Source organism: Borostomias antarcticus (assembly GCF_949987555.1).
Source record: "Borostomias antarcticus genome assembly, chromosome: 4".
In the NCBI taxonomy this organism is placed as follows: Eukaryota; Metazoa; Chordata; class Actinopteri; order Stomiiformes; family Stomiidae; genus Borostomias; species Borostomias antarcticus.
The window spans coordinates 35,731,176-35,749,923 of NC_140237.1; the positions used below are offsets into that span (position 1 = coordinate 35,731,176).

General features: G+C 49.4%; 1 protein-coding gene across 5 annotated transcripts in view; it reads left to right on the forward strand.

Annotated features, from left to right (window-relative positions):
* The window catches only part of LOC311308293 (furin-1-like), a 120,449-nt gene that overhangs the window by 75,024 nt on the left and 26,677 nt on the right, over positions 1–18,748 (forward strand). For all 5 annotated transcript variants that reach the window (XR_014630428.1, XM_084437246.1, XM_084437247.1 and 2 more), the window contains exons 7-8: positions 13,677–13,765; positions 17,832–18,004. Coding sequence is in view for 4 of the 5 variants with exons in the window: in XM_084437246.1 (XP_084293372.1) it covers positions 13,677–13,765; positions 17,832–18,004 (262 nt within the window). In the remaining variant the exon portion in view is untranslated. The remainder of the gene's footprint in view (positions 1–13,676; positions 13,766–17,831; positions 18,005–18,748) is intronic.

The window sequence follows — 18,748 nt, forward strand, 5'->3', positions numbered from 1 at the left end:
TTTCTTGCACTTTGTCTTTTAATGTCTCATGTAAAGCACTTTGAATTGCCTTGTAGCTGAAATGTGCAATACAAATAAACATGCCTTGCCTTGCCTTACACATGGACTCACTGGGGTCTCCAACCTGCAATATACTCCAAGCTTCCCTCGGTCGTCCAAGCCATCAGAGATCTGTGTTGAGCGCCATTAAGCCCTAATCAGAGACAAAGAGAAAGTGTGTATGTGTATATGTCTGTGTGTATATGTCTGTGTGTATATGTCTGTGTGTGCGTGCGTGCGTGCGTGTCCGTGCGTGTCCGTGTGTGTGTGTGTGTGTGTGCAGGCCAGATCAGCAAACTCTGTTTCCACTCCATCACTGCCACATGCCGGGTTTGGTAGAGTGTGTGAGGTGAATATATCAGGTTTGGTAGAGTGTGTGAGGTGAATATATTAGGTTTGGTAGAGTGTGTGAGGTGAATATATCAGGCTTGGTAGAGTGTGTGAGGTGAATATATCAGGTTTGGTAGAGTGTGTGAGGTGAATATATCAGGCTTGGTAGAGTGTGTGAGGTGAATATATCAGGTTTGGTAGAGTGTGTGAGGTGAATATATCAGGTTTGGTAGAGTGTGTGAGGTGAATATATTAGGTTTGGTAGAGTGTGTGAGGTGAATATATTAGGTTTGGTAGAGTGTGTGAGGTGAATATATCAGGTTTGGTAGAGTGTGTGAGGTGAATATATTAGGTTTGGTAGAGTGTGTGAGGTGAATATATCAGGCTTGGTAGAGTGTGTGAGGTGAATATATTAGGTTTGGTAGAGTGTGTGAGGTGAATATATCAGGTTTGGTAGAGTGTGTGAGGTGAATATATTAGGTTTGGTAGAGTGTGTGAGGTGAATATATCAGGTTTGGTAAAGTGTGTGAGTTGAATATATCAGGTTTGGTAGAGTGTGTGAGGTGAATATATCAGGTTTGGTAGAGTGTGTGAGGTGAATATATCAGGTTTGGTAGAGTGTGTGAGGTGAATATATCAGGTTTGGTAGAGTGTGTGAGGTGAATATATCAGGCTTGGTAGAGTGTGTGAGGTGAATATATCAGTGTGTGAGTGAGAAATCTCTATTGACTTATATCACTGTCATATAATTTTATAATGTACACACAATGTGTGTGTGTGTTTAATGTAATGCTGTGTGTGAATGTTTTCTGTACTATTCTGGTGTGTGAGTGAGTCTGTGTGTGTGTGTGTGTGTGTGTGTGTCTGTGTCTGTGTGTGTGTGCGTGTGCGTGTGCGTGTGCGTCTGTGTGTGTGTGTGTGTGTGTGTGGGTACTGCGTGACTGGTCGATTCTGATCCTGTAGGGCACAAATTGGAGTCATGTCCCCAAGTGTGGGCCGTTCACTGTAGCTCACTATAGAGAGAGGAGGTTTGTCTGCGTTCCAGTGAGAGGTTATATTACTCATCCTAATGTGCCTGGTCTAGGATGATGGATGAGGGAGCTGCCTCTCATTAACAACGGCACACAAACCAGGCTGATTAATCTTAAGTACAGAGTTTCACATTAGCCTCTCAAGATGTTTTCTTTTTAAATCCCCCTCCACCCTGTGTAGCACAAACAGCCAGGGAGCCTTTGTCCTGTAGGTGAGCTCGTTCGTCAGCCCATTAGGTGTGAGCAGAGCAGGGGGAACCCGGGGGGCAGGGCTGCAGCAAGCAGAGGCGCCACACCGTATTGAGTGGTATAGTACGGTATGGTACGTTATGGTGTGGTATGGTATGAAGTGGTATGTTGTGGTATGGTATGGTACGGCATGGTATGGTACTGTACTGTGTGGTATGGTATGTTATGGTGTGGTATGGTAAGGTATGGTGTGGTAGGGTAGGGTATGGTATGGAATAGGGATGTTAATAGTTAATCGACTATCCATGAATTGCCGATAATAATTTACTTGAGTAAGATTTGGTTACTCGATTAATTGCTTGTTAATGGAACAGAACCTTTTTTGGGGGGGAACGAACATTATCAACTGGAGTTCAGTGAAAGGTAATCACGATTTAAGGTCTGACTCTGCACATGAGGGCGCCACGCCACGTAGTGAAGGCTAATCGGGTTGCCAGGAAATTTAAACGACACGGCGGAAGAAGACACAAAAATGAAGTGAGCAAAGTGCAGTCCAGCGCGGGACGTTCTTATCAATTAATCGACTATTGTTTGGTAAGGTTAACAGTTATCGATTAAAGAAATTCCTTGAAATTTGCAACCCTAGTATGGAATAGTATGGTAGGATATGGTAGGGTAGGGAATGGTATGGTACAGTATGGTATGGTATGGTATGATATGGGATGGTACGGTATAGCATGTTATGGTATGGTACCGTATGGTATGGTATGGTATGGTACGGTATGGTACGGTACGGTGTGGTATGGTATGGTGTAGTATGGTCTGGTACGGTGGGATATCGTATGGTATGGTAGGGTCAGGGTCATACGCAGGATTTTTGAAATGCCGAGGTTATTTAGTCGTGGTGCGGGGGGGCTGCAGAACATTTAGTCAATTTTATATTAAAATGCTTCAATCTGGTGCACGTTGAGAGCAAAATGAAGAGGTATTAGATATCATCTTTAACTGAGAGCAGTGGAGATCATCCAGAGATGACACAACTCCATGCTTGCAAATATTTTTACTTTTTCACAGAGGGTTCGCACACACACAAAAAATCTATCCCCCCTACACACACACACACAAACATGGCTCAAAATTGCGACTGTTTGGTTGCATCTGCTCCTGAAATGTAATCTGTGGAACCTCAAAATACCTTTCTCTGTACCGCTAATTACACACTCGTGCGGGGTCGTTCACGGTAGTGGTGAAAACAAAAGTCCTCCGATGACTTAAACGCCTAAACAGCCACACCTGTATCTCGATTTACAGTAGGAGGGTCGCAGAATCACTGGGTTTGGACTGGGACAAAGCTCTCGACTTCATCAATCCATCTCGCACATTGAGCACAAGTTAACGAACACTGGTGACCTGACCTTTATAGACCTGACGGCTGTCTACGACACCGTATGACGCCATGGCCTCACCTGCAAGCTGCTCTGCCTGCTGCCGGACAGGCACATGGTCAGCGTGATCATGGAGCTTGTCCGAAATCGCAGCTTTACGCTCACTACCAGTAGCGGACAGCGAAGCAGGTTGCGACGCCTTAAGAACGGTGTCGGCGGCCTTCCACCTTAACAGCAAGGAAGCCAAAACGTGAGCTCTGAATTCACATCGATGGAACACCCCTGCCATGCTGCGCTGAACCAACCTCTCATCTCGGTGTGACATTGGACAGGTTGCTATCGTTCCGGCCACACCTCGAGTCACTGCGCAAGAAGCTTGTGTGGCATTGATAAGACTACTGGTCCGATCAGGCTGGGCCACCAGCGCAAAAACACTGCGTACGGCAGCCCTAGCCCTGGTCTACTCCACCTGTGAATACTGCGCACCAGTGTGGTGCTGCAGCCTTCACACCCGCCTCATCGATCCGCCTATCAACGAAGCCTTGCGCATCGTGACAGGATGTCCCACTCTCTTGGATAACCTTCCCATCCAGCCCGCTGGCCTCCGCCGCACAGGAACCACAGCACGTCTCGCCTGCCGGGCCGTGGAGCCTAACCACCTGCTCCACGACAGTCTCGCTGCAACAGCAGAGCCTCCCCGGCGTCTCAGGTCAAGACACCCTTTTGTTCCTGCCACACGGGATCTCCTGCAGCAAAGCAGAGATTTTAACATCAGGGAGGCAGGATGGGCGGATTACATCTGGAGTGTGGCGTGGGGGGCGAACACCTCCAGACTCCGTGATTTCATCCTGGAGGCTGGCTGTTCCCCCACCGGGAGAGACTTACCCAGAATGGCGTGGGTGAGGCTTAACCGCCTCCGGAACGGCGTCGCACGCTTCCTCTCATCGATGCACAGATGGGGCTTGGAATCCTGCGTCAAACGCTGAAGAAGAACGAACACAAACAATGCCTCTATATGAGTGTGGAGCTCTTCTCCATTCATTGACATAAGAATGCTAGTCTACAGTGGCAATGTTTTATAATGTTATCATACTGTACCGTCCCATGCCTAGCTATAATACAACAAATCTATTACATATATTTTAGGCCTATTGTTGGTGATCCTTACATTTTGATTTTTGCTAGTGTTCCTAACTTTTTGAAGTTGGGAGCACCAGTGCTACCAAGTAAAAAGGTTAATTTAGAGCTCTGAAAAAGCCTCTACCCCCCCCCCCCCTCCACACACACACACACACACACACACACACACACAGACACACACAAAAGATATATCTGGTTAAGCTGCTGATCATGTCCCTTCTGTCACTCTACCTGGCTCTGTCTGGAACTCGGGTCCTCATTTAGACATTCACTTCACTGACGCCAAGGGTACTGGAGGAGACAGCTGGTTGCCATGGTTTTGCAAGCACCAAATTGGCCGCATCGCGGGGAAAATGGACTTTCTATCCATGCTGTTCACTTTCCCAGTCAGACCCGGGCCCCTGTTCAGTCACATTGATGATCATGCCCCCTGAGATTGGAGGGGCAACAGCAGGTGATAGATGATAGTTTTGTCTCACCTGAGGCTCTTCCCAACTTTGTCTTATTGTCTCTTAACCAGCCGTCAGACAGTGCTGCAACCACGGCGGCTAAACTTACTCACTCCTCACTCACTTATAAATATCGCCCACCGGAACCATGGGATCAATTTTTGGTGGGGTAGCTAAGTACGACACTTAAAACAGTGTCGACAGACAGAAATGACATCACTGTTTACACTTGTTTTGTGTCGGACAGGGGTATCTTGCACCTACCAAACGTTCTAATGTCGCAGACGCCATCACTTTCGTCGCACAGCTGTGATTGGATAGCTAGATAGAAGACATGTTCGCTGCTATGGATCAATCAGCCACACGTGTGCAAGTTACAAATAAAGATAAATGCTACATGTCGGTTGACATTTTATTTCTGTTGACAGACATTTGTAGTACGACACTTACGACACTGACTGAGTTTAAATTAGGCTTGAAGCGTTTTATTGTATTTTATGGTCGGATGGGTTTGTAAGTCAGAGGACCTGAGATTGAGCCCAGAAGGAGGTTGGAAGTGATATTGGCGAGAGCTGCGCTACAGTGACTCTGCTCAGGCTAGTATCTCTCTACCCAGGACTAGTATCTCTACCCAGGGCTAGTATCTCTACCCAGGACTAGTATCTCTCTACCCAGGACTAGTATATCTCTACCCAGGGCTAGTATCTCTCTACCCAGGACTAGTATCTCTCTACCCAGGACTAGTATCTCTACCCAGGGCTAGTATCTCTCTACCCAGGGCTAGTATCTCTCTACCCAGGACTAGTATCTCTCTACCCAGGACTAGTATCTCTCTACCCAGGGCTAGTATCTCTCTACCCAGGACTAGTATCTCTCTACCCAGGACTAGTATCTCTCTACCCAGGACTAGTATATCTCTACCCAGGGCTAGTATCTCTCTACCCAGGGCTAGTATCTCTCTACCCAGGACTAGTATCTCTCTACCCAGGACTAGTATATCTCTACCCAGGGCTAGTATCTCTCTACCCAGGGCTAGTATCTCTCTACCCAGGGCTAGTATCTCTCTACCCAGGGCTAGTATCTCTCTACCCAGGACTAGTATCTCTCTACCCAGGACTAGTATCTCTCTACCCAGGGCTAGTATCTCTCTACCCAGGGCTAGTATCTCTCTACCCAGGGATAGTATCTCTCTACCCAGGACTAGTATCTCTCTACCCAGGACTAGTATCTCTCTACCCAGGACTAGTATCTCTCTACCCAGGACTACCCAGGACTAGTATCTCTCTACCCAGGACTAGTATCTCTCTACCCAGGGCTAGTATCTCTCTACCCAGGGCTAGTATCTCTCTACCCAGGATTAGTATCTCTCTACCCAGGACTAGTATCTCTCTACCCAGGGCTAGTATCTCTCTACCCAGGGCTAGTATCTCTCTACCCAGGACTAGTATCTCTCTACCCAGGACTAGTATCTCTCTACCCAGGACTAGTATCTCTCTACCCAGGGCTAGTATCTCTCTACTAGGGCCTGGGCTCCTGATACGGGCTCAGGACAGATCTGTATCCCTCTGCAGAGGAACAGGACACAGCCAGCTGTTAATGTGCCCAGTCTGTCAGCCTGAGTCGGAGTCCGTGTGTGTGTGTGTGAGAGAGAGAGAGAGAGAGAGAGAGAGAGAGAGTGTGTGTGTGAGAGAGAGCGAGAGAGAGAGAGTGTGTGTGTGAGAGAGAGCGAGAGAGAGAGAGAGTGTGTGTGTGGCTCTGTCTTTTGTTGTTGCCCTCCCAGAGTGATGGGGCATGAATGGGTGTGCCAGTGTGCTGAATCTAATCTGATGGTGAGCTAGGGGCCAAGGGCCAGGGAGAGCAGCTCGGAGCCAGGGAGAGCAGCAGTAACCTGAGAGAGCTGCCTCTCCCCAAGCAACCCCCCACAGGACAGTGTGTGTTTAGAGCAGACTGCAGACTAACTACCCCCAGGACAGTGTGTGTTTAGAGCAGACTGCAGACTAACTACCCCCAGGACAGTGTGTGTTTAGAGTAGACTGCAGACTAACTACCCCCAGGACAGTGTGTGTTTAGAGCAGACTGCAGGCTAACTACCCCCAGGACAGTGTGTGTTTAGAGCAGACTGCAGACTAACTACCCCCAGGACAGTGTGTGTTTAGAGCAGACTGCAGACTTACTACCCCCAGGACAGTGTGTGTTTAGAGCAGACTGCAGACTAACTACCCCCAGGACAGTGTGTGTTTAGAGCAGACTGCAGACTAACTACCCCCAGGACAGTGTGTGTTTAGAGCAGACTGCAGACTAACTACCCCCAGGGCAGTGTGTGTTTAGAGCAGACTGCAGACTAACTACCCCCAGGGCAGTGTGTGTTTAGAGCAGACTGCAGACTAACTACCCCCAGGACAGTGTGTGTTTAGAGCAGACTGGACTAACCTTATTCACACAGGTCTCTTTGTTGTCCTTCCCTTCATCTCCATTGTCTGTCAGGAATCCAAGGCTCTGTGATTCAGTTTGTCCAGTATTATGGGGATCTTGTGGACAGATTACTACGAGAATGAGATTGTGTCCTGTTTGTTGCAAGCGTGCGTGCGCGTGTGTGTGTGTGTGTGTGTGTGTGTGTGTGTGTGTGTGTGTGTGTCTGTGTGCCTGTGTGTCTGTGTGTGTGCTGCGACTATGGAGGTCCATTCAACATGCCTGTACACCAGGCTAAGCAGATGGCCACCAGATTGGATCAGATTCGATCTGATCCCAGTGAACCAAACCTTTGAATTAAACTCATTAAAGGCATAATATGGTATGTTGGACATTGAGCCCTATTTGTGGTGTGTGTAATATGAGCCTGAGACATTGAGACCGTAGTTTCACTGATCTCTCAGCATTGTCTTTGTCTACAACACGGAAATAGACGGGGCCACGGTAAACGCGAAAACGTGTCATTTTTCCGAAACGGGAACCTCATGGTCTAATCTTACTTGGTCTCAGTTTGCTATTTGCATACCAAAAAACAGTTACATAGTATCACGCTAGCTAGTTGGTAGCACTGACTCTGAACCCGCATGGGAGCGACACACAGTGGCCCGGTGGTGGAGGGTACAGACAGACACACGAGGGAGAGGGAGAGGGAGAGAGAGGGAGAGAGAGAAAGAGAGAGAGGAAGGAGGAGAGAGAGAGAAAGAGAGAGAGGAAGGGGGAGAGAGAGAGAGAGAGAGGGGGAGGGGGAGGGAGAGAGAGAGAGAGAGAGGAAGGGGAAGGAGAGAGGACGGGGAGGGAGAGAGAAAGAGAGAGAGGAAGGGGGAGAGAGAGAGAGTTAATTCATCTCAGGGTGAGGGATGGAATGATGTCTGGAAGTGACACACAACCCTCTGGTCTGGGACAGGACGGATCCATCTGATCCCCTCCATCACACGCACACACACACACACACACACTCGCATATACACACACACCACACACACACACACACCATCTGTCCCAGCCTTGACCTCACTGAGTCGAGGCTGGGATCATTTGAGGCAAATGTCAACCCAAGGCAACTCCAGGCAACCTAATCAATATGAATTCAATTCACAACTGGAAATATCTGGAGAACATCTTGTCCTCTGATGCTTTCTGATCTGTTAGCTGGCAAGGCCACCTCCTCTAGATCTGTGAGCAGATAGAACACAACACGCAGGACCAGAGCAGTGTGAGAAAGAGTCAAGCCTAGTTTATACAGGATAAGACCAACCATGACTCATGTCTCACTGCTCTGGTCTTAAACTAGGATTTACAAGTTTGAAAATGTATTGATCTGTGTGTGAGGGAGGGTGCTTCAATTGGATCTTGTAAAACACAGATAGACCTATAAAAGGTATACAGAGAAAATAAAACAGCGATAAATAATCTATCTGGCATGACGGGATTGGTAACAGGTGTGTAGAGGGCTTTCGATTATCCAATCATGTTAGATCGTAGATCACCCCTCCTTCCTTCCCCGAGGTCGTCGCTTTGAGCTGATATGATTGGCTGGGAGAACGAGGTCATCTCTCTCATCTGATATGATTGGCTGGGAGGACAAGCTCGTCTCTCTGATCTGATATGATTGGCTGGGAGGACGACGTCGTCTTTCTGGTGTGATATGATTGGCTGGGAGGATGAGAGCCGCCTTGTGCTCGCTTGCCATTTTTCAGTTCGCCAAAGAAGACTTGTTTTGGCGGTCGCGTGCAGGGCATTCTGGTCACATGACCTGTCCATCTAAATTGGGCCTTTGCAAGCAAGGTGAAGATGCTGGGCTTTGCTGAGGACCTCAGGGTCAGGGATTCTGTCCTGCCATTTTATCTTTAGTAGTTTCCTCATACAGCTCAGGTGGAAATAGTTTAGTTTCCTGGCAATGCGCTGGTAGACTGTCTAGGTTTCACACCCATATAGAACTGTTGGCAATACGACAGCCTGCCAGACTTTTAATTTAGTCTCCTGCTTGATGCCACTCTCCTGTACCGACTCTCATAGACGTCCAAAGGCTGCACTAGCCTCGGCAATCCTGATGTTGACTTCATCATCTATGTGCACTGCACGAGACAGAATACTACCAAGGTAGAGAAACTTGTCAACGGAGTTTCAAGTCGTTCACAGTGATGGTGGGCTCACTAGAGGGTTTCCCGGGAGCAGGTTGGTAAAGGATCTTTGTGCTGATTGCTAGGCCAAAGCTTTGGTTCTGGTGTGCATCCTCCGCAGATTGAATATCCCACCATCAAAGCGTTAGATGAGGCTGATCCCAGTGTTGCTCTGGGCGGAGAACCCCATGCTGAAGAGCGTTGGTGCTTAAACGCAGCCTTGCTTCACTCCGTTTGTGATTGGGAACAGATGGGAGAATTCTTGTTGGTCTCTTGACGCTGGCCGTACCATCATGGTGTTTGTGCACTATGCTGGTGAATTGGTCTGGACATCCATACTTGGCCACGATCCTCCAGAGGCTCTCCCGGTTGACTGTATCAAGTCGACAAACGGCATATAGATGGACATTTTGTTCTTGACGTTTCTCCTGCAGCTGCTGGGCAGTGAAAACCATGTCAGCGGTTCCTGGTTTCTGAAACCACACTGACTCTGAGGCAGCAGACCCTGGTCTAGGTGGACTAGTAGATGGTTCAGGAGGATTCTTGCCAAGATTTTGCCAGCAACTGATCAACGGGAGATGCCACGGTGGTTGTTGCAGGTCTGCCGATTGCCTTTCCTCTTGTAGTGATGGATTATAGAGTCGTCCTTCAACTCCTGGGGAACTGCTTCTAATCTCCTCACAGACTGGAAGAGGTCGGTCAGTTGCCCTCCTCTCTTACACGCGCGCACACACACTGGGAGGACACTCGCTCGCACGCGCGTGCACACACACTGAGAGGCACCCACACCAAGAGGACACACACATGCAGGGAGAGGACACACACACCGTCTGGCTTGGAGAGTGACTGCTGTGTTGTGCTGGCCATTGTGTGCCTCCTAACGCAACGAGGTCTCACACCACTAACATCAACCTGAGGCATGGAAGAAGGCACAGAGTTCAGAAGAAGCCCTGGTTGCCATATGTCCATATGAAGTTCAGATAAAGACACCCTAGCAACAACGTGCCCGTCGTCAAGGAGCTTGTATGACACCAGGACCACAGAGCTGCATGTGTCCGAGGTGGAGATGGATCAGTTGTTAGAGAGGAAGGCAGGCTTGGTCCTGTCACGCACACACACACACACACACACACGCACACACACACACACGCACACACACACACCTGAGCTGTAGCATATCAGATGCTGCATATCTGCCCGCATTCCAAACACTCTTCAAAGATGTATCACTGGAATACCTCCCATTGTTCCTTCACACTGATAGTGGAGTGCATGGGGGCTTTGTGCGTGTGTGCGTGTGTGCGTGTGTGTGTGTGTGTGTGCGTGTGTTCGTGTGTGTGTGTGTGTATGTGCGCTCGCGTGTGTGTGTGTGCGTGTGTGTGTGTTTGGCTCTGCATGCCTTTGTGTAATATAAAATGTCAAATAGCAGTCATGGCTGCAGATATCTTAACATTGAAGGGGTGTATACAAATCCATTGCCTTGAATTCATGTCAGGTAGTTTTACTATCATTTACTAACAAAAACATTGTTCTCGTTATTGCCTTCTTACTTGTGATCAATATTATTCTGGTAAAATATCTATCTTCTTAAATTACACATTCATTTATATTTCCCAGCTATGCAACTTTACATTCCTTAGGTCTTACATATCCCATGTGACATATACATCATGACCATGTATTTAAGGAGCCTTCACATGTTGTTCCCAGCATACCGCGACAAAGCCTCAGCCTCCATGATGATCCTGACCTCTGACCTTGACATTAACCTCTGACCCCTGAGTCTGAGCTCACTCGCACACAGCGTCTTAAGAGATCTCAGGGGATTAGCTGGCTGGTCTACCACCGTGCCCTTTGAACCCATTTAGAGTATGTACCCTTCTCCTTAAGAGAGGGGCAGAGGAGGTGGGAGAGAAGAGGATAGAGAGAGAGATTAGAGGAGGAGGAGAGAGAGAAGAAGAGGAAGGAGAGGAGAGCGAGAGAGAAGAGGAGGAGGAGGTTGGAGAGGAGAGGTGGAGGAGAGTAGAGGAAAAGAGATAGTAGAGAAGGAGAGAGAGTCGAGGAGGAGGAGTGAAAGAGTCGAGGAGGAGGAGGGAGAGGAGAGGAGGAGGAGAACGATGAGGAGAGAGGAGTGAGAATAGAGGAGGAGGAGGAGAGGGGGAGGAGAGGAGGAGGAGAGAGAGAATAAAGGAAGAGGAGGGAAAGGACAGAAGGAGGAGGAGGAGGGAGAGGAAGAGGTGGGAGAGTTGAGGAGGACGTAGAGTAGAGGTGGTCTGCGGGCAGCTCATCTCAACCTGGTCGTGTGACGGAGGAGGAGGAGGGAGAGGAGGAGGAGGGAGAGGAGGAGGACGTAGAGTAGAGGTGGTCTCAGGCAGCTCATCTCAACCTGGTCGTGTGACGGAGGAGGAGGAGGGAGAGGAGGAGGAGGGAGAGGAGGAGGACGTAGAGTAGAGGTGGTCTCAGGCAGCTCATCTCAACCTGGTCGTGTGACGGAGGAGGAGGAGGGAGAGGAGGAGGAGGGAGAGGAGGAGGACGTAGAGTAGAGGTGGTCTCAGGCAGCTCATCTCAACCTGGTTGTGTGACGGAGGAGGAGGAGGGAGAGGAGGAGGAGGGAGAGGAGGAGGACGTAGAGTAGAGGTGGTCTCAGGCAGCTCATCTCAACCTGGTCGTGTGACGGAGGAGGAGGAGGGAGAGTAGAAGGGAGATTAGCATAGGAGGTAAAGAAGGAGGTAAATCCCGGTCACCTGACGTAGAATTAAGTGGCAGTTTCACAAGACGCCACAACAAGTCATGGATTGGAGGTATTAAGCCTCCTTTTTAATTGGCCGTCATGGCCAGGGCTCTGGTGCTTTGATGTAGCTCTTGCTGTGGCTCCAGAGCTGCTCACACTCACATGCCGGCGCCACATGCTAGCTGCCATGGAGGACAGATCGCTCAGTCACAGAGAGCTGCTGACTTCTGATAGAATGGACTTATTATAATGCTGGTTCATTCATCCTGAGAACCTGAATGTGAGCCTGCTGGGTCCCTGGGCTATAGGTCTGTCTTTCTCCCTATCTGTATTTCTCCTCTACCTCCTCTCTCTATTCCCTCTCTCTCTCATTCTCTGTCTTTCTCCTCTACCTCTCTCTACCCCCCCCCTCTCTCTTTGTCTTTCTCCTCTACCTCTCTCTATTCCCTCTCTCTCTCTCTCTCTCTCTCTCTGTCTTTCTCCTCTACCTCTCTCTACCCCCCCTCTCTCTTTGTCTTTCTCCTCTACCTCTCTCTATTCCCTCTCTCTCTCTCTCTCTCTCTCTCTCTCTGTCTTTCTCCTCTACCTCTCTCTACCCCCCCCTCTCTCTCTGTCTTTCTCCTCTACCTCTCTCTACCCCCCCCTCTCTCTTTGTCTTTCTCCTCTACCTCTCTCTATTCCCTCTCTCTCTCTCTCTCTCTCTCTCTCTCTGTCTTTCTCCTCTACCTCTCTCTACCCCCCCCTCTCTCTCTGTCTTTCTCCTCTACCTCTCTCTACCCCCCCCTCTCTCTTTGTCTTTCTCCTCTACCTCTCTCTATTCCCTCTCTCTCTCTCTCTCTCTCTCTCTCTCTGTCTTTCTCCTCTACCTCTCTCTACCCCCCCCTCTCTCTCTGTCTTTCTCCTCTACCTCTCTCTACCCCCCCTCTCTCTCTGTCTTTCTCCTCTACCTCTCTCTACCCCCCCCTCTCTCTTTGTCTTTCTCCTCTACCTCTCTCTATTCCCTCTCTCTCTCTCTTTTTTTCTCTGTCTTTCTCCTCTACCTCTCTCTCTCTCTTTTTCTCTCTATCTTTCTTTCTCCTCTACCTCTTTATTCCCCCTCTCTCTCCCTCCTCCTCCTCCTCCTCTCTCTCCTCTGGCTTAAGCAGTGCTGTCTACCAGGCCCAGGGAGCTTGTGTTTTGGAGGAGGTTACGGCGTGCATGTCCATTCAACTGCGCAGAAGAGTGAACCTGAGTGGAATGTGATGATCAGAGCCTTCTCTCCCTCCATCCCTCTCTCCTGCTGAGTCCCGCCAGCCCCAGACCATCCAGGGAAGACAGGGCACCTTTCAGAGCTCTTTGTGGAATTAGAAAATTGAATCCAGCGTTTCCCCTTGGCATGACGGTTGCGTGTCATCTCATTTCCCCCGTCCCTGGTCGCGCGGCCGCTCTCTCAAGGTCAGGACAGCTGAAGGGCACGGCGCAGGGTTTCCTGACACGCTCGCGCTCACACACACTGTTGTGATTGGGCCGCCGGTGAATGGGAGGGTTGAGAAGCGGCCAACGCTAGCAACCGTGTCTCTGTGCGTTTGTTGTTTTATGTCGATATCCAGTTAGACCGCAATATCAAACGAGGTGCATTCCTCCATACCTGGTCTATCTGTTGATCTATTGCTTCCCAGAACTCCATTCACGGATGAAACAAAGCCTGGAGACACTTATACGCTTATACACTGAGATGAAGCCGTTCTATTCAACACACTCCGTCTTTGTCTCTCCCTCTCTCTCTCCCTCTCTCTCTCTCTCTCTCTCTGCAGGCATGGGACTCGCTGTGCAGGGGAGGTGGCAGCGGTGGCTAACAACGGCATCTGTGGCGTTGGGGTGGCCTACAACGCCAAGATAGGAGGTAGGGTATGGAGGTTTGGGGTTTGGTATGGAGGGTTGGGCCCACCATGCCAACACCTTGAAAAACATATTGTAATGGTGTGGGCTACTATTTCAATTCTATCTAAACAGGATCCTGAGTTCTCAGCGGTTGGTGTTGAGTTGGCTGAATCTCCTGTTTACCAGTAGATGTTATCAATGCAAGCTTGAATATTAAGGATAGACATAGGTAACATATGGTAGTAGCTATCTCAATAATGCCAGAAGAATGTATGCAATTAACAGTACAGTAATTAACAAATGAAGTGCCTCCACTGCGTAACAACTAAACTCATCCCCTGTGAGCTATACTTTGTAAACAAGCTGAACAATTCCAGTTGATATCTTAGGTACAACAATATTGAACTAGGAAAGCAGTTTCGTGTTTGTGGGGATTTATTCCATTTTTAAAAATCTGTTTGGAAAATCTACATGATTGCTAAACACGGAAGCTTTTTTGCACAGTGAATTTAAACATGGCACCATTGAAATAAAACTTTGCCTGTAGGCTCCCTACTCAGCCAATCACCCAAAAAGTACGGTCCCCCAGCAAGAGTACTATCGCGCAAGCAGGGGCTTTTTGGGGGGTATAAAGTCCCCCGCAAACCCGCCCCTTCTGATGTGAATACGACGAGTTACCCCCAAAGGTTTGTAGTTCGAGGGAAAAAGCACCTATTATCAGTGTTTGAATAGTCTCCTCTTTACTCATGCGACCACACAAGTTCACGAGGGGTCCATCGGGCTGGTAAACAATGCAACAGTCGATGTCGAAGAAAGCAACAACGTCCTTACTGATCACGCAGCAGCTCCGAGCTGAATGTCCTCTCAGGCAGCGCTAAACTAGCTAGCTCCCTACCTCTCAGGCAGCGCTAAACTAGCTAGCTTCCTACCTCTCAGGCAGCGCTAAACTAGCTAGCTTCCTACCTCTCAGGCAGCGCTAAACTAGCTAGCTTCAGCAAATCCTTTTCTCTGGTTCCCTGTAAGAGCTACAGTCGTTTTTTTGTAGCTGACTGTACTCGTGACGGTTCTGACAAAACATCCCCGCTTGATATTCTAAAGCCTGACACTTTTACAAAGCTAAGGAAAATAACAGAATGTGGCTGCCTGACTGTAGGCTACACTTCCACGGCAAAACCAGAGAAAATTAGTTGAAAGTGCGAGACACAGGACTGGAAACTGCTCAACAATATATCATTCGCTTTGACATCATCATCGGGACGTCCACAGACGGGCCTCCCATCTTTGTCTCCAGTTATCCCGGTCCTCCATACACCTGGCGATCTCATCAGTGGTCTCCACTTCGGCATCCATCTTGAGTATGTCCACAAATGTTTTGGTAGGACGTCCTCACGACTTTTCACGCCATGGAGATGGCTCCCATAACACCAGCTTGCTGGCCGTAAGCTCACGGTGTCTGTAGCAGTGCCCAGCCAGCCTCATTCTTCTTGCTGCCATCTTCCCACTCACCCTTGGCTTCTCTCCATACAGCTCTTCCATACTGACGTGCACATTATGACTTATTCCCAGTGCTGTATGTAACATTCTGGTGTAGCGTCCATCCAGCGACCTCTGCAGGGAGGGGCTCAGGGTCCAGCACTCACAGCCATACAGGAGAACGGCCTCCACGGTGGCGGCAAAGAAGTGGAGCTTGGTTTCACAGTGGAGGTTGGATTCCCACACGTTGCTCATGCCGTTTAGAGCTCTCCACGTGAGCGCCTTCCTCACTCTGAGGTCCTGCTCCGTTGAGCTGACCCAAGAGCCCAGGTATCTGAAGTCCTCAACCTCCTTCAGAGCTTGACAATACAATAGACTTAATTTCTCACAAAAACAATAACCCAACAACTGCTTGCTGTGGCGCTCTAGACTATTCTCCAACGCTCTGCCTCAGGTTATTATTTAGACATGCAGGAAAAAGTGATTTCTCATTAGCTTAGAGTACATCACTCCATTAAATATTCCCATACCTCTATAGTGGGGAAAAAGGTTTGAAAAAAACTATCTGAAACCTGAAAAAATAGAATGGAAAGTGAAAAATTGAATTTGGGAAAATATACCAGAATTTCCGAAGGCCCAAAGGGAGTAGAGAAGTGACAGGTGCAATATATCACTAACTCCACCCCTCCATGGAGCGCTATCTCCAGAGTGCTCCACTGCCTGCTTGGACAGCTGGGACCCCCCAGTGTGCTGCTTTACTACAACTGTGAGCAGAATCATGTAGAGCCACCAAAGATGCAGCTCCTTCTACTCCTCTCTGCTCCTCTCTCCTCCTCTTTCTCCTCTCTGTTCCTCTATGTTCCTCTCTCCTCCTCTCTCCTCCTCTCTGTTCCTCTCTCCTCCTCTCTCCTCCTCTCTGCTCCTCTCTGCTCCTCTCTCCTCCTCTCTGCTCCTCTCTGCTCCTCTCTGCTCCTCTCTCCTCCTCTCTCCTCCTCTCTCCTCCTCTCTGCTCCTCTCTCCTCCTCTCTGCTCCTCTCTCCTCTCTGCTACTCTGTTCCTCTCTCCTCCTCTCTCCTCTCTGCTCCTCTCTCCTCTCTCCTCCTCTCTCCTCCTCTCTGTTCCTCTCTGCTCCTCTCTCCTCCTCTCTCCTCCTCTCTGCTCCTCTCTCCTCCTCTCTCCTCCTCTCTCCTCTCTGCTCCTCTCTCCTCTCTCCTCCTCTCTCCTCCTCTCTGTTCCTCTCTGCTCCTCTCTCCTCCTCTCTGCTCCTCTCTCCTCCTCTCTGCTCCTCTCTGCTCCTCTCTGCTCCTCTCTCCTCCTCTCTGCTCCTCTCTCCTCCTCTCTGCTCCTCTCTCCTCCTCTCTGTTCCTCTCTCCTCCTCTCTGCTCCTCTCTCCTCCTCTCTCCTCCTCTCTGCTCCTCTCTCCTCCTCTCTGCTCCTCTCTCCTCCTCTCCTCCTCTCTACTCCTCTCTGCTCCTCTCTCCTCCTTTCTCCTCCTCTCTGTTCCTCTCTCCTCCTCTCTGCTCCTCTCTCCTCCTCTCTCCTCCTCTCTGCTCCTCTCTCCTCCTCTCTGCTCCTCTCTCCTCCTCTCCTCCTCTCTGCTCCTCTCTCCTCCTCTCTGCTCCTCTCTCCTCCTCTCTGTTCCTCTCTCCTCCTCTCTGCTCCTCTCTCCTCCTCTCTCCTCCTCTCTGCTCCTCTCTCCTCCTCTCTGCTCCTCTCTCCTCCTCTCCTCCTCTCTGTTCCTCTCTGTTCCTCTCTGCTCCTCTCTCCTCCTCTCTCCTCCTCTCTGTTCCTCTCTGTTCCTCGCCTCATGACAGAGCACCTCTATCAACATCTCTTATTGCTGCCTCTGTGTGTGTGTGTGTGTGTGTGTGTGTGTGTGTGTGTGTGACTGAGTGTGATCTCATTACTGCTCTGTCTGCTCTCTCTCCCCCCCCCCCCCCCTCTCTCTCTCTCTCTCTCTCTCTCTCTCTCTCTGTGTGATTATATTGTTTGAGATGTGACAGCAAGAGAGATCCTAGAGCCACCGAAGTTCTGGACTCAGGATCAGACAGACACACACACACACAGACACACGCACACACACACACACACACACACACACACACACACACACACACACACACACACACACATTCAGGCCTTGGACTGGGTTGTTTTTCTGCCCTGCAGTGAGGGGGGTCAAACCTCTTTCACAAGTGTTGTTGAGTGGTGTTGAGGAGGCTTGCATTAATTCCCTCCTCACCTGTAGATGAACCCTCTCTCTCCCTCAGACAGTCTTTGTTCTTCATATCTTCCTCCCCTGCAATGTTTTTTGTTTTGTTGCTGATGTCTGAGTCTGTGGGGAGCTCACCCTGACCCTCAGCACAGGCAGGGGAAGTCGTTTTTACTGTTTTTTTTTTCTTCCAACTGGAATATGTAGATGTAGATGACCTACGCCCATCCTACGCTCATCCCCCCCTCTGCTCTCTGTAAAGCACATTGTGTTGCCTCTGTGTATGAAATGCGCTATACAAATGAAGTTTGATTTGATTTCATTTGATTTGAACCCTGCCTGCGTGTGTGTGTGCGTGTGTGCCTGTGTGCGTGCGTGCGTGTGTGCGCGCGTGTGTGTTTAGGAGTGCGTATGCTGGACGGGGAGGTGACTGACGTGGTGGAGGCCCAGTCTCTCAGTCTGAACCCTCAGCACATCCACATCTACAGCGCCAGCTGGGGCCCCGAAGACGACGGAAAGACTGTAGACGGCCCCGCCAAGCTCGCCAAGGAGGCCTTTCTGCGCGGAGTCACAGAGGTGTGTGTGTGTGTGTGTGTGTGTGTGTGTGTGTGTGTGTGTGTGTGTGTGTGTGTGTGTGTGTGTGTGTGTGTGTGTGTGTGTGTGTGTGTGTGTGTGTGTGTGTGTGTGTGTGTGTGTGTGTGTGCGCGCACGCACATGTGCCACTGTTAGAAAGTATACGTTTATTAGGATCCCCATTAGCTGAGGCCTTGTGTGTGCGTGCGTGCGCGTGTGTGTGTGTGCGTGTGTGTGTGTGTGTGCGCACACGTGCATGTCTGTGTGTGTGTGTGCGTGTGTGTGTGTGTGGCCCTGCAGGATTATTATGCATTATTCAGCCATAAAGACAACGGCAACTCCAGCGAAGCATTCCTCTGTGCAAATATCAGCCTTTTAAAAAACATGTTTTTAAAGCCATAAAGAGCAGAGAGAAAAAATTATATTCTCCGAAAAATAGATAACATTTTTATATTCACGGCCACCACCATAAGCACTGAACATAATCACATCCTTTTATAACCACTGAAGCTGTTCCTGGCATTTAACGACTCTGTGTTGAGTGGGGTGCTTCAAAATAGTCATAAAGTCTGAGGTTTTATGCCTGTAACATTTCAAAGAAGTTGGGCTGAGAATGTTTAGGCCAATTTTTAATGAGTATGTGAAGAATTAAACTTGGTAAAAGGCTTCATCAGAGCTTTAAGGGAAGCGTTTGTCCAGAGAGGGAGTTCAGCACCCCAACCCCAACCATAGCTGATATATGGTGAT